The 16741-nt window shown below is 37.7% G+C and overlaps 1 protein-coding gene across 7 annotated transcripts in view; it reads right to left on the bottom strand.

Moving 5' to 3' along the window:
• The window catches only part of dgka.L (diacylglycerol kinase alpha L homeolog), an 81061-nt gene that overhangs the window by 22707 nt on the left and 41613 nt on the right, over positions 1–16741 (bottom strand). For 5 of the 7 annotated variants that reach the window (XM_041582513.1, XM_041582514.1, XM_018247407.2 and 2 more), the window contains 4 exons: positions 14131–14221; positions 13852–13928; positions 9000–9153; positions 3922–4002 (listed from right to left, as the gene is read on the bottom strand). In XM_041582513.1, the coding sequence (XP_041438447.1) occupies positions 3922–4002; positions 9000–9153; positions 13852–13928; positions 14131–14221 (403 nt within the window). Of the gene's footprint in view, positions 1–3921; positions 4003–8999; positions 9154–13851; positions 13929–14130; positions 14222–15900; positions 16251–16741 lie in introns of those variants that run through there. The other 2 variants (XM_041582516.1, XM_018247409.2) reach the window with 2 other exon arrangements.

A 16741-nucleotide genomic window follows, 5' to 3' on the forward strand; every position in this document is an offset into this window, starting at 1 on the left:
GGACTAAAAATCCCGTCGGATCGCGGCCGCATCTGTTCGTTGATGCGGTCCCGCGATCCGACCGCCCGTTCACGTTTGCTAGGATCCGATCGTTGGGCCACGATCGGATCAGCCTGATATTGCCCACCTTTAAGGTGGGCATATCGGAGGGAGATCCGCTCGTTTGGAGACATCGCCAAACGAGCGGATCTCTCCATGTATGGCCACCTTTAGACATCTGAGCACTTCAGCTTTTATACATTACATTTTTGGTCAACTAACTATATTGAAAATAGTTTTTATTTTGCAAAGCCTATCTATTTACCCATTTTTTATTTTCATACAGAACAATTCCTTTAAGTATTATCACACATGAGCCATGAATAACCTTTTATCACATGATGTCTGTATTAAAAAAAATGCCCCCCTGGTTCAAAATATGAAGTCACTTAGGGGGTTATTTACTAAAACTTATTTTTTTCTCATAATTTCAAGAAAACAAACTCAATTAAACTCCCATCCGTGATCCATGAACTTAAAACGTTTGGTCTGGGAAAAGTCTTGATAAAATCGTGAAAAAAAAATCAAATCGTATGAATTTTTTGGATTTGACTCCCAAATAGCTCAATTTTTTTGAGTTATCTTGCCCCTTAAATGGACATGGAATTCCTCAGTGACTTCTAATTTCCTTATTTTTATACTATACTATGTTACAAACAAGCCCTTTTCCATATTACGTAGCATAAAATGTCTCTTTTTCCTGCTTTAGGGCAAATGCTCAGTAGTTTGTATGAACAATTCTCAACCCTATGTAGCTGCACAAAGAGGTGGAACACCAATACAGTCACTGATTGGTTCATCTTTAGTTGTTTTAGAGCTCCCAGACTACAATATAAGCACCCACTGCAGCATGTAAACAAACCTCACCCTTTATGTGTATACAGGTGGGTCACAGGTATGTGAGAGGTCTCAAGTAGTTAAGACACGCTGCAGGCAGCCAAACAACAGAAGCATTGTTCAGTTCAAATGAACCTCAGGGGCTTCCTGTTATTGCATGGAACAACTGCATTATCTGCATCCTAAACTTGTGACTGCCACACAGTTTACATGATAACTGAATGGGAGATGAACAGAGAGATAGCAGTGTAACTTTGATTCAAGACTTCCAATATCTTCTGTGTTCAATATCATCTATGCACTTTGATATGCTTAAATACTAAGGGATGGTAAAAGAGCAAGAGAGGGATTGTGCATTACAGCTTGTTCTTTAACACATGGCACTGATATTACAAAATGCCAGCATGCTTAAAGGATCAGGGTCATTTTACATTCCATTATAGTATTACAGTGTGCTAAAGCTCTGTAATGGAAACTTCCACCAAATTTACTAATATATATAGTGAATAATGTACCCCCTATTGTAAAATATAAGGATATTAAAAGTTACCTAGGAGTTCCATTACCATAAAGGTAATATAGTTAAGCCATACAGGCCATGGAACTCCGAGGTGACTTCTCATATCATCATATTTTGCATGATATTATTTATTTATATTATTTATTATAATACACAAGTTTTGGTGAGTCGTAAAATAAATGATCGCTAAGCTCCGATTATAACCAATGACATCACTAAGCATCATTTAAAAGGATATAATACACAAAAGCCGTGAATATCTTGTAAATAATATCCTTATAAACGGTGAGTTCTGATGTCATCAGTTATAAACGGTGAGTTCTGATGTCATTTCTGTCACATGACTCACTGAAACTTGTGTATTATAATAAATAAAGTACCCCCAGTTGCAAAATATGAGGATATTAGAAGTTCAGTGTTCCATGGCCTTGTGCTTTTAAATGGTCATGAAACTCCTCGGTGACGTATGATATCCTTATAAGTACTTTATTTACTATATAAACTCATAAGGAGCTGGGCTGCCCTTTGCGTTAATGTACAGTCTTTGAATCATTTCTACTACCAAACTGAAACACTGCTCACCCTAGAACCTTACAGTACTTTGAAGGAAATGAAATATATGAAAACATCCTCCTCATTTTACAGCTGGAACTCCAACGAAAATGTAGTGATACCTATATCTCGGTATTCCATGTTTGGTGTTTGAGTCTTTGAGCCTGTACTCAATGCTGTACTCAAGCAATATGGAAGGTAAAATTAGTAAGCGGAATATCACTTCTTTTTAAATGTAGAATTCTCCTTTCACGTTCAGTTGTAATGAAATGCTGAGAGCATATGATGGCCTGCTATATGTATATAGTCATTTTGCCTTCCTCTGTAACAACATTGCTGGAACATCATACCCTAAGGGGCCGATTCATGAAGCTCGAGTGAAGGATTCGAATGAAAAAAATTCGAATTTCGAAGTATTTTTTTGTTACTTCGACCTTCGAATTGGTTAAATTCGTTCGAATTCGAACGAAATCGAACGAATCGAACGAAAAATCGTTCGACTATTCGACCATTCGATAGTCGAAGTACTTCCCCTTTAAAAAAAACTTCGACCCTCTACTTCGGCAGGTAAAACCTACCGAAGTCAATGTTAGCCTATGGGGAAGGTCCCCATAGGCTTGCCTGTGATTTTTTGATCGAAGGATTTTCCTCCGATCGTTGGATTAAAATCCTTCGAATCGTTCGATTCGAAGGATTTAATCGTTCGATCGAACGAAATATCCTTCGATCGATCGAACGCAGGATTAGCGCTAAATCCTTCGACTTCGATATTCGAAGTCGAAGGATTTCAATTCGAGGGTCGAATTTCGAAGTATTTTTAACTTCGAAATTCGACCCTTAATGAATCTGCCCCTGTGTGTTATTCACACCTATTATTGTATTAAAGGACAAGGAAAGTTAAACTAAAAAAGTAGCTAGAAATGTTGTACATTATGTTTTCGACATGTATACCAGCCCAAGGCAACCACAGCCCTTTAGCAGTAAAGATCTGTTTCTCCAAAGATGCCCCAGTAGCTCCCTATCATTTTTTCTGTTAATTCACTGCACAATGCTTTGTGCTGTTGTCAAATATACAGTACACATAGGGGGCAGATTTACTAAGGTTCGAGTGAATTTTCGAAGTTAAAAAAGTTCGAATTTCCAAGTAATTTCTTGAATACTTCGACCATCGAAAAGGAAACTACGACTTCAATTTTACTTCGACTCGAAGTAAAAATCATTCGAATATTCGACCATTCGATAATCGAACTATTGTCTCTTTAAAAAAACTTCTACATCAATACTTCGCCAAATTAAACCTGCCAAAGTGCTATGTTAGCCTATGGGGACCTTCTACAACCATTTTCTAAGTCTTTAGAGGTCGAAGGAAAATCCTTCGATCGAACGCTAAAATCGATTTTCTAACGCTAAAATCGATTTTCCTTTGATCGTTCGAACGCTAAATTATGTGAAAAATCCTTCAACTTCGATATTCGAAGGATTTCAATTCGAGGGTCGAATTTCGAAGTTTTTTTAACTTTGAAATTCGACCCTTAGTAAATCTGCCCCATAGAATATAAATGTCACAATATAAGGCTGATTAGTAATTAATACATATAATTACTACATGGCAGCACAGAAACCAGTACAATTAGCATCAGAATGTAATAATCAGCCCTGTAGCATCAGCTTATATTACAGGCCAACCTCATTTTTTGCTTGATAATTATATTACAACCCCTAAGCTTAGCTTCTCAACATCTGCTCAGAGCCCACTGAGCATGTGAGTGTCGCAGAAACTTTCCAAGATGGTGACCCCCTGTGACAAGTTTGAAGTCCTGGATCATTGCTGCTACTGACAAGCTGAAACTTTAGCCTGGTGCAATACGTTCAGTATATAAAACATGGCAGTTTTAGCCATATTCATTCTTTGGGTTTAGTTCTCCTTTAAGCAAACACTGTTCAGAAGACTGAAAAAACAAAAATGTACTCACATGCCAGTTTATCCTCAGCAGTGCCACTTTCCAGCAAAGAGAAATAACAGGACACGTCATTTAGACTGATACGACCACTACCTAAATAAAAACAAATGTTAGCACACGAATAAATGCATTATAATGCCGTGACTCAGGAACATGCTAAATCAAAAAGTAGGTTAATAATTATGGATACATATGCCAGAGAACTATTAGAAACCTAAGGGCAAAGATTTAATAGTGATTAGATACTGTGCATAAACAGAATAAATACAAAGAGAGTGAGACCAGACCAGTCTCATATTGCTAATAAATAACACAAAATGTCAATATAAGCTATAGCGCTACTGATAGGGGCTCAAGTAATAATGGTAAGTTGCCGGCAGTATATTACAGCTGGTCACAAAAAGAGATGCATGTTAATTCAATTCTTTCTTTCTTGTGTGACACTTTTAAAGGACTGCTGTGTGATTGTAACCTTTATAGCTGGATGTTAAGAAATTAAAATTGGTTCTCTGATGAATGAAACGCTGATAGATCTATGAACTACAGTCCGCTTGCAAATTAGTCAGTCATCCCAAAGGCTAAAAAAAGGGAATAAGGTAATTGTGCTGCCTGCCTCCGTGTACTATACATGGGGAGAGCAAAATTATAGCAAGTGCAAAAATAGATTATTGAGACAAAATACAGAGAGCACAGATTACTAAAGGCACAACATCATAAAAGTAAAAGAGATAATTAAAGTAAGAAGAGATAATTATTTTATCTGCAAACAGTCTTAATCACTGTTCTGTAACTAAACTGAATTTACAACAAATAGACTGGATACATGAAATATAAGATATATCATGTCATAATAAGCAAGCTGGAATGTATTTCAACACTGGATCTTGTGGAGAAGTGCAATTTTGTGGATATTACTATGCAAAGTCTTGTCTTTACCCTTTTCCTTTCACAAGATATTCTAACAACTGCTCTTCTGGACTTTTTTTTCCATAATAGATGGCTTGAAAAATCCAGTTGGCTTCAGGGTCCAATGCTAACTTGCCCTTGGCCTTCTCTTCTTTAAACTGATTGGCTACCAGCCAGGTACCAAATTAGGTCCCGGCTGGCAGCCAATCAGAGCAAGGACAAACAAAAGAAGGTCACAAGCATGTCAGCAATAAACCTCATAGTTTTTTACAGACTCACAGCTAGCATACAATCAGACCATAATAAAAAGGAGTACCAGTTGCCAAGCAGAAATGGCAAGTGTGCGCCTATGTATGGCTGTTGGAGGTAGAACAAGAGATTTAAACTCTGTGAACACATTGATTTTACTTAAAGTATCACTTGTTCTGTCAGGCTGTCTACTGAAGAAGGAATACCAGATAATACTGGCCATCACTCCCTATAAGTGTCACATAGAGCTCAAATCCCAGACAAAGCTCTAACGGGCGGCCTAATGGGTAGCAAATTAGTTCCTCTAGTTGACTAGACAGGGCAGTCAGCGCAGGCTACAACATAATGTGCCCAATCGTTGTATTGCTTAAATTGGCACAAGGGCCCCCAGACATTACACTTGTACAGGGCTAAAGTGAAAAAATGTGTGTTGTGATGGTAGCTCTGCAAATGAAACAACTGCAAACAAGCAATGGTGACTTGACTTGTCAGACTTTAAGTGCAGGTGGGCACGTGACACGAGCAAACAGAAGATAACTTGACTTGTGCAAAATTTTGTGCACAATTCTTGCGTGTCTAGTTAGCTTGCATAAACATTTTTAGAGTTTTATATCATAGTGCAGTCCTTGCTGACTCAAAACATTCACTGCAATATTTCCTGATGTATTCTGGGCTGTTCCTGGTAAATATAATATAATGGCCTAACTGGTTGAAACTAGTTTTTTTAAAGGCTACAATCTTATCCTTGTAGATACAACATAACGAAATATATATATATATATATATATATATATATATATATATATATATATATATATATATATATTTTGTAAAAGGTTAATATACACCTGTAGTTCCAAACATATTTTTCAGTTCAGTTGTTTTTTGTAGATTGATCACCAGAAGCAAAGTCTTTTTTTAACTGTTTTTTAACAATTGAAGTTTAAAATTTAATGTTCCTGTCTCTGGTGTTTCAGTCTGGCAGCTCAGTGATCCAGATGCAGTTTCTGAATGGTTACAACAATTTGCATTGCATTTGCAAGCTTGAGGAAAGGCCTGAAACTTTGCTGTGCTGTATTTTTGTCTGAGAAAAAGCCTTTGGAATAAAGGCTTTTTTAAGAAAAATTACCTTGGCTGGTGCTGTCTACATTGAAAAGTGTACAACAATTTGCTATATCAGTTGATACAGTTCTCAGCAACATCTGTGGAATATTAGCAATTATTGTATCAATTATTATATGCCTTTAAAGAAACTCTGGCTTTCTGCTTAAGGGTGGCCATACACGGAGAGATCCGCTCGTTTGGCGATATCGCCAAACGAGCGGATCTCTCCCCAATATGCCTACCTTGAGGTGGGCAATATCGGGCTGATCCTATCGGGGGCCCTAGGGCCCAACGATCGTATCCTAATGAATGGTAACGGGTGGTCGGATTGCGGGACTGCATCAACAAACAGATGCAGCCGCGATCCAACGGGATTTTTAATACCATCCGATCGAGATCTGGCCGACTTTCGGCCAGATCTCAATCGGGGAAGCCCGTCGGGGGGCCCCATACACGGGCCAATAAGCTGCCGAGACGGTCTGTCGGCAGCTTTTATCGGCCCGTGTATGGCCATCTTAACAGGGACAAAGATAAGAAATATATCAATTTATAACAGTCTACAGCAGGAGTGCCTATACTTTACTAACTTTTAGTGATGTTGTCCCATTATGATCTACACCCATAACCATAACATCACTGTTAGCATTCTGTTCCATGGAAAATATAACTTAAATATTATATTGATTTATAAGAGAATTTATATTACTAGATTTAAAAAAACAACGATTTCTTATAAAACCTTAACAGAATAAATATCTGAATGAATAAAATAAAAAAGAAGGGTAATTTAGACAAGCTGTTTGTTGACAGTGTCTTGAGATCTACCGATCACCAACTAAAAGTTTACTGGTAAATCCTGATCTACCTTTTGGACACCCCTAGTTTATAGGGTCAGTGACACCCCCTCCCAGAGCTGCTTCAGATAGACATAACGTAAAAAATTAAACTTTAAACTTCAGTATTTAAAAATAAAAGTAACTGAAAAAGTCCTTATTGCTGGTGAACTATCTGAAACCAACTGCCATAAAAAGAGCATTGGAAGGTTAAAAACTCCTTTAATATGAGCCCAATAAGTGAGGTGTGAGCTGAATGCATGTTTACTGTATTAAAGGGAAAAAAATTATAAAAAAGGTATAGGATCTATTATCCAAACTCTTGTGAGGTGGGGTTAAGTCTAATAAATTATACATTATTAAATAAATAAATAAATAGGATTGTTTTGTAACCAGTAACATAATCCGCCCACCTGGAATCAGCCAGAATCAGCGGTGCGCAAGCTGCTGGGGAGGCCCTGAGGGGGTGCGGGCCCTGGCCCAATTCCACCCCCTGCTCCCCCAATAGATCCGCCATTATGGATTTCTGGAGCTTAGTTACAAATACAGGGTCTTATTTTATATATATATTTTTATTAGAGTAGGTATTGGATCCATTATCCAGAAACCCGTTATCCCGAAAGCTCTGAATTACAGAAAGGCCTTCTCCCATAGGGGTATATTTATCAAAGAGTGAAGTTAATAGTGAAGTTCCGCCACTGGCGTGAAATTCCGCCACTCTCCATTCATTTCTATGGGATTTTTATAGGCGTATTTATCAAAGGGTGAACTTTCACTTTCACCCATTGATAAATACGCCTTTCAAAATCCCATAGAAATGAATTGAGAGCTGCGGAATTTCACTCTAGTGGCGGAACTTCACTCTTTGATAAATTTACCCCATAGACTCCATTTTATCCAAATAATCCAAATTTTTAAATGATTTATTTTTTCTCTGTAATACTAAAGCAGTACCTTTACTTGATTCAAACTAAGATATAATTAATCATTATTGGAAGCAAAATCAGTCTATTGGGTTTATTTAATGTTTACATGATTTTCTAGTAGAACTAAGACATGAAGATCCAAATAACGGAAAGATCTGTTATCCAGTAAACCCTGGGTCCCAAGCATTCTGGAAACCAGGTCCCATAACTGTACAAAGAAAAATGTAATCATTTTTAAAAATTAGAATTGTTTTTGTTAAGATGGTCTTCCTGTAATTTTAAGCTTTCTAAATAAGGGATCTCATACCTATATCCCTTTGGGAGTTAGTTGCAATTGACCTCAGCTCCAAATTGCTCAGAATTCCCAGTAATGTTCTCTAGTCAAGTTGCAGAGCTGGGCCAAAGTTGACATTTATTTAGCAGTAGGTATTGGTATCTAGATATGAGTTTAATATGACTGATTTTGCTTAGCTATGTATGTGAGTATTGACTTATACTGTTTGTATATTATAAAGCACAATGCATTTGTTCTGCTTTCTGCTTCTGGACTTTTCAGTCACAGTGACTGACTTTCAATCCATAGGTAAATCCATAGGTAAATCCTCCTTATTTACTTTGCCTCAGAGCACAAGCAACACAGAGGCTTCGGGATAAGCCAGTTTTACACAATACAATATAATTAAGTCTCTCTCTTCTCATTAAAGGAGATTTACATGTTGTAAGAATGCAGAAAGAATCAGTGTTCATTGGCTCATAGTTGTAGACCTCACCTTAAAGAACAGCTACTGTGAAAAGTAAAATGTAGTACAGGCTTCATTTCATGAAAATAAGAAATATTCGTAAAATAATCAAATAAAAATTCTGCTGTAGATGTTTTAAATAATGTGTCTTGTCTGCCATTTTGCTCCTTCTAGGTACTTTCGCATCTTATTTTTTCACACGATGCAGGACCTTAAATGATAACTGAACATCAACTTTGTCTTCATTTTCATTTTCAGTTGTTTTGATAGAATAGTTACTATGATTTTACTGTGAGCAATAGACCTTACTAGTCGCACAGTATGAAACCCACCTTTTTGGCCTTCTATCTCATCCTCCCCATTTTCTTTGCTCTCAGGTGGGGTTGCTTGAAAAGACATGAAGAGACGCAAACAGAGATTGTTGGGAATGTCATCTACTTCCAGATATGTTTTCAAGAAAGACTTGAAAGCTTCAAAATCTATTGTCTAGAGAAAAATAAAGAGTGAACTTAAGTAACAAGGAGAACAGCATTCCAGGGCATGATTGATCCATCTACTGTATGTCGCCTGAATTCTTATGTGTTGTTACGCAAGTAACTCTCTTATTTAGTTGGAAATATAATTTTCTGTTGTAAAATACCTCTGCACTTGGGGGTGGAAATAATATGATTGCATGTTGATGATTGTTTGGCACTACTAATCACCTTAACTGACAAAAACTACTTCTGTTTATATTCCGAATTTCAAAGAACTCTCTCAACCCATAGTTAAAACGACATCAGTGAACTGAAGGGAACTTGTATTAAGTGACTATGCTAATGCCTTTATATTTAGAATATTTAGAATATATATATATATATATATATATATATATATATATATATATATATATATATATATATATATATATATATATATATATATATATATATATATACAGATGTGGGATCCATTATCTGCTCTAAGTACAGGAAGTTTGTCTCCCATAGTCTCCATTTTAAGCAAATAATTCTAATTTTATAAAATTACTTCCTTTATCATCTGTAACAATGAAACAGTACCGTGTAATTGATCCTAACCAAGCTGCATAATAATATTTTTATTTACTGTTTAAATGTTCTTTAGTAGACTTAAGGTATGGAGATCCAAATTACTGAAAGTCACCTTATCTGCAAAACCCTAGGTCCCAAGCATTCCAGTTAATAGATCCCATACCTGGGTTATCAGTGTGGAGGTATAAAGCACAACCCCACTGTTACCTACAAACACACAAACAGTAGCCCTCTATAATGCTACCTTTTACTCTAAACCACCAGAAAAGCTCCTGCCTGTGTCTTAACACAACTACCCATAAAAGCTATGAACTACGGATGATAATTCAAAGGCCAAAAAATGTTGCAAGCGGTTAGAACATCGACATTTCTTCATCTTCAGGCCAAAGCACTTATCCTGAAAACCTTCAACATCTTCCTGTTTAGCCCCATGAGGCAGCTTACTGATAAAGGAATTGGTTTCCAATTAATTATGTACCACCTTTTAATCACAATTGTCTACTGTAGGAAGGCATTTTACTACATGTAAGGAGATAATGGAGACCCAAGCTAAATATCATGAAGACCCGTTTTTGGATCCTGTCCCATGGCATATAAATCCCTGCATTAAAAGTATCATCTCAAGTTCCTTATGATTATGCAAGTGCTTTATTCTGGTGCAGGACTAAGAAGTCAGGGTATGTTGTTTATTTCTGCTGTCTGTTTCATGTCAGTCACTGTTAATAGCTCTCTCAACAAGCATTAGCAAGTTAAACATTTTAGAAACTTCACTTTATATGGCCATAGATGATTAGTCATCATTACATCTATTAATAAAATATTAAATGCATAAAGTGTTTATCATTTGCATCAGGAGTAGCCAGCTTAAGCGTGAAAGCTGTTTAAATTTGCTTACATCAAATCTTAAAGAATTGATGGAAACAAACCACTTTATATTATCCTAAATGCTTTTCAGCAGCCTTGCAGTATAAATGGCAAATGATAATATATAGGGCATCTCAAAGCAGTCGTGAGTCATACTTCTAAGGCTGAGAAATGAGGTTTAAAAACCGCCTTTCTGACCACATTTTGTCAGGCTTCCTGTAACTCATAAGGTCACAGATATGTGATCCCCTCAACAAAACTGTCAGTTTGCTACAGTCTTAGGAATTTACAGAAGGGCAAAAAAGCATTTACACCAAGATCTTTATCAAATGTTCTACAGGATTGGTCTTCCGATTTACTGCTTTGGGCCCATTATAGCAGATCTTAGCACTGGGTTTTAGTAGCGCTGCAGCTGGTTACTTTATATGTTTTAAAGGGGTAATGTATTGCTTTTGATTACTAATTTTGTTTTTCTTATAGATTGTAAAGGGGAAAATAAAATGGTAATTGGATTGCAGCAACAAATCTCCTATCCATGGAAAATTCAAAAGCACACAAGGACGAATGATGGCTACTACCACTCTCAGCAACAGAAATATTATTTCTGACAGAATGTTTTTTATTTAAAGCAAGGCTAAAGTCGCCTTTTACATTTAGCATTATAAAAACAGAAACGTGTCTTAAAGTGATGTCAGAACTTTTTGCTGCCAAATTGAATCGTTATTTTTCTTTCTTGCGTAAGGATTGTAGTGGGCTACAAAGGGGCTTAATTATTTTTTATACAGTATAGATGAAGCCTATATTATTACAGGTATGGGATCTAATATCCAGAATGCTTGGGACCTGCGAATTTCCCAATAAGGGATCTCTATAACTTAAATCTGCTAAAACAATATTTAAACATTAAATAAATACAATAGGGTTGTTTTGCCATCAATATGAATTCATGCAGCTTAGTTACCACCAAGTACAAGGTACTGTTGTATTATTACAGAAACTGATGAAATCAGTGTTGAAAATTAGAATTCTTTGCTTAAAATGAACTCTATGGCAAATGACCTTGGAGATTTTTGGATAAAGAGTTTTCGGATAAAGGGTCTGATACCTGTACTTCTGTACGAGTCTATGAAAAAATTACTTTAGCCAACAAAAAGATGAAGCAGGTGTGTCAACAGCCTATAAATTAATTTATAAGGTAATGATAAGCACCAATAAACTGCCTTATTCTGCTTTCAATGTATGTACAACTGCTTAGAAGAAATAATTGGCATGCATACATGTACACGGAAATTGAGATTGGTAAAAATGTTTTGGTTATTACAAAGTGCGAGCTTTCGAGATTTTTTACATCCATTCCTCGGGCACAATACAGGTGACTGTTACCTTTCTTGGCTCTGCAATGTATATTCTAGGAGACTGAGCAATATCTGTTAACTACACATAACACAATGATAAAAAGATTACTACACGTGTATTAAATATTCTGACATGGACTTGTGAAATGAGGAAACATATAAGATAGGGATCTTTTTATCCCAAATCAGCAAATTATATTTGGCATGTATATGTTGCGTACGGAAGAGATGTAAATAATCTATAAAGGTCATATACAGTATCCAGTAGAATTAAGTCAAAGGCAACTGGACATTTAGGGGCAAATTCACTAACCTGCGGATTTGTGGTAGCATAGGCTTCGCCACACTTCGCCAGGGCGCCACTAATTCACTAAAATCCGAAGTTGCCCTCAGGGAGGCGAAAGGTAGCAAAGTTGCGCTAGCGTTAATTTGTCAAGGAAAGAGCAGTTACGCTAGCGATGCCTAATTTGCATACGGCACCAAGTTAAAGTACAATGGACGTATATGTAGCAGCAAATACACTACACAAGCTGGGAAAGCTTCATAAAATAAAATACAGGTGTTATATTGCCCTATACATGTGGCCACTGTATAGTTTAGGTGCCATATGTTAGGAAATGTAGGGGGGAAGGAGGGTACTCCAAAAAATGTACGATCTTTTTCAGCCTATCGCCCTTAAAAAAGGAAAAGACGACATCGTTTTTTGGGACTTAGAAAAAATTTCAACTTATTTTGAAGCAATCCCTATCTACTCTATTGCACTTCGCCTGGTCTGAGGTGGCTTAACGTAGTTACGTCCCTTCGTCATAGTGCAACTTCGCCTGGCTTAGTTGCACTATGACATGGGGCAGCTGGGAAATTGACAATATGTCTAGCCCCATGTGAGATTTCAAAATTGAATATAACAAAATCTGTTTGCTCTTTTGAGAAACGGATTTCAGTACAGAAGTCTGCAGGAACAGCACTATTAACTGATGCGTTTTGACAGTATAACTTTAAGGCTAACAGGGCGCAACCGTCTGCTACTACGCATTGTATGCATGTTTGCCTTGGTTTGGTAAACCTGAAATTTCTTGTGTGAACACATAATTTTGTACTTTTTTGACCTAGCCACAAGATGCACTCCAGGGATCATTTACAGAGACCCTAGACGCAAAACCTTGCCCCATATTGCTAATTCTAAATGCACTTGCATCTGGGGTATAGCTGCGCTCTACACCTAGGAGCTTCCTAATTTGTGCATCTGAATGACATGCAAGTTAGAGAGCAGGATAGGGGACACCTACGTTCCTCCCCCCACCTGCCCCACATGAAGACAGCTCTACCTGCTGCAGTTTCTCAATGTGTATGGCTAGTGCAAAAAGCATGGCAGATTGCACCTGTTATTTGCACTTTGCCCTGGACTTAATACACAACCCCTACAGTTTTTAAAAGTGCACACAAAAGATCATTTTTGCACACATAGAAAAAAAAAATGTTTTTGAGGGAACACTGCCTTATCTGCATTCTTGTGCTACTGACTCCTTTAAGTCTGATTGAAATGTTTAGAGAATGGAAGCAACCTGCTCCATTATTACAGTTAAGCAGAAGAGTGGACTGCTTTTAGTGTTGTTTTTGGTTGCCACTGTCTCTTTAATTCAAGATATTCCCTTAAATATGGAAAAGGATGGAAAAGATGATGGTAGTCTATAATGACAGAGGTGGTTTGTGAGTGAGAATAGATAACCATTTAAGCCTACAGGGAAACAAAGCCCAAGTGCAAACTTTAAATTAATTGTAGGAGAAAAAGTTGCCTTACTCTACCTATACACAGTGGCCTGTAACACACCATATGGCAGGAATAATACAGTTCATGCTATAATGGGCTGTACAAACATCCAACAGAGAAAAAGCGTGTGAGAAATGCTACTCACCTCTTCAACCAAGTGAGGGCATGATGTACCATCCCCATAGAACTCTTGCTGAACATCTTTAACCTTCTTGGTGCTGTCTACAGACAAAAGAGTATTTGGTTTCAGTGTGAATCCCTCTGGCACAATCTCAGGGACACCCAGAGCCTGCCACCCTCCCCCTGCCTCGGGCTCATCAGCATCACTGCAATAAGCACTGAACCTGAAGGTCTGGAAAGCAGGGGGCGTTGGGTAAGGCTACATGTAGGGAGATGATGTGTAAAGACAGGTGTATGTACTCACAATCAATGTACTTCTGCAGTTGGGTAAAGTCCTCCGGGCTCAGGATTGCCCACTCCTTGTTCTCGTCGCTCATACTGGCTCTGCGACAGCCCTGCGGCAACACAGCAAGAGGAGATGAGGCAGCTGATCCAAAGCAAGGCAGGAGAGGCAGAGATAATGAGAGGGGGAGCTGGGATGGATGGGTTGTGATTCTGGCTCAAACCTAGGATTACATATTAGCTGAACTAACACATTCTCCCAGAGTTTCCCTGAATCACTGTGCTATTGCAATAATGAGCCAGATCAAGTGGCTGTGTGACAGAAAGGAGAGGAGGAGGAGGCATAGGAGAGAGCAGAAAAGGCAGATTTAGAGCCAGGAGAGAGTGAGAGACACAATACTAACATTCTGGCTCATGTGGGAGCTTTTAGCACACATCAAAAGTGTCCTTATGGACTCATTCACAGGGATATATAAGAATGTTACAGAATTTTCACCACACACATTACAATGCATATAAAATACACATACCATATACAAATATCACCTAATATTGCATTGCTCATTGTACATACCAACTTTTTCAACATTATATTATTAAATAGGATGCGTGCTGAAGATACTTTTTGCCTAAAGTCACATATAATTACTGTTTTTATAAGCACAATCAAAACAAATCACTTGTCCACTGAGAAGTGCTCTGTTTAAACAACCCCCTCCCATACATTAGATGAAACCTTTGTCACTATACAAAGCACTGTTTCCCATCACCATCCTCTGCTCAGTAAGCATACAAATCCCTTCATCTACCCGAAAGGTAAAAACAGTACATCACAGCTCCCACCATGTCCTAAGTCAACTAAGTAAGCACAAATTCAAATTTCCATCAAGTCCATTACACAATAAATCCCATGGCAAATTAAAGTCATTTCTGTGTAGACTAAGCAAGAACAAAGCAATCCATGCCAGCACTGATCACATTCCATATAATGTGACCAAGTACAGAGCGAGCCCCATATGCTCTAGGCAAGCAAAGAAGCAAAGAGCACTTAATATAAATCCCCCAGCAAACTTCTTAGAACACTGGGCAATTAGAGAGTGCAATGAATCCAAACTCAAGTCACAATCCAATACTAAGCAAACAGGCTCTATTTAATAGAGATAAATGTTTTTTAATGTAGCATTACTAAGAATATGCTCTTTTCCACCAGCAGTAACCAATAGCAATCAATCAGCAATTAGGTTTGAGCCTGATAAGAAACAATAAAAACAAAGGTCTGATTGGTTAGTGTTCTGGGTAAATTTCCCCAGTGTTAATAAATAACCCTCAATGTGGACTGTGCAAGACTCCCTTTGATTCCACACAAGTTCTACAAACTCCACAAGTGGTTACAATACCTGCTGGCACAATAAGCATCACATAATGAATAATAAAAATAATAAAAAATGTACGTCCCATGTACATAACAACTAATCCACCCTAATCCTGATCAAACATCTTGTACATGTAGCAGTGAAAATGAGAGAGAATCCATGTATTATGGGATGTACTGGTCCTATGTACAGGGCTCCCATCTTCCAGCTAATTCAGTCGTCGTGTTCTGCTATATAATGCTTGAAATGTAAGCAATAAACTATGTCTCCCACTATATCCCACAGAAGCGAAGTAAAGAAGAAAATCTTCTGCGCAAGTTCCCATATGTTACAATCACAGAGTGACTGTAGAGTGACCACATCCATCAGTTCATTCTTTCTCCAGTCTGATAAAAGAACCAAGCGTAATTCCAGTTTACCCTAATGTAGCCTGTGTCCTGTACACTGAGCAGGTTTCTGCTGCCTTACGCAAGTCCTTTTTGTAGTGAGCAGGTTCTACCAGCCTGCAGTATTTCTACTCCATAAATTGGCCCCTCCTGATACGCACTTCTTATACCATTCGCTGATGGACTGAGTACATGTTCTCTTTTCTGGGGACCCAAATTCTCGAAACTGCTTAATCTCACTCTTGTTCACTAACTGCACCACAATGTGCCCCAATGAGTCCCAATCTAGCTAGAAACCAGCAGTTAAATTCAAGTTGAAATTAAAGACTCCCTACAGCAATAAAAGGGTTAACTGACAATTTTTTTTCTTGGCCTCTTTTTTTTTAAATATTTAATGATGTTTTTCTAGAGAGAAAAAAATGCTTTTAGAATATTTTTTAACATTTATCAGTCTCTGGAGAACACAGGACTACAAGAAAAATTGTCAGTTTACAGGAGGCAGCTGCTGGTGAATGGGCTTTCTGCGAGCTTAGCCTAATGGCTTGCTAATATCCTGCATAACAGGACCATTGACTAAATACTATGGCGAGAAGCACTGATGGGATCATTTAATGGATTGGATATGACAGGGCATTCATTAGAGAAAGGCACAAAAATGTGTACTGGGGCACGGGGTGTAAACAAGGGAAATAGTAGCAACCCTCCTCCGTCTGTTGAGGTACAACTTTAAAGCATCAACCAAAAGTTGGGGACTAATATGTAGTACATACAATAAAAGTGCAACAATAGCATGTATATGTGTGTGTATATTCAATTGTAACGATTAACTATCCACAAGTTGCAGCTGCAAGCACATAACTTTCCTGAGTTTCAC

Source organism: Xenopus laevis, chromosome 2L (genome assembly GCF_017654675.1).
Source record: "Xenopus laevis strain J_2021 chromosome 2L, Xenopus_laevis_v10.1, whole genome shotgun sequence".
Lineage (NCBI taxonomy): Eukaryota > Metazoa > Chordata > Amphibia > Anura > Pipidae > Xenopus > Xenopus laevis.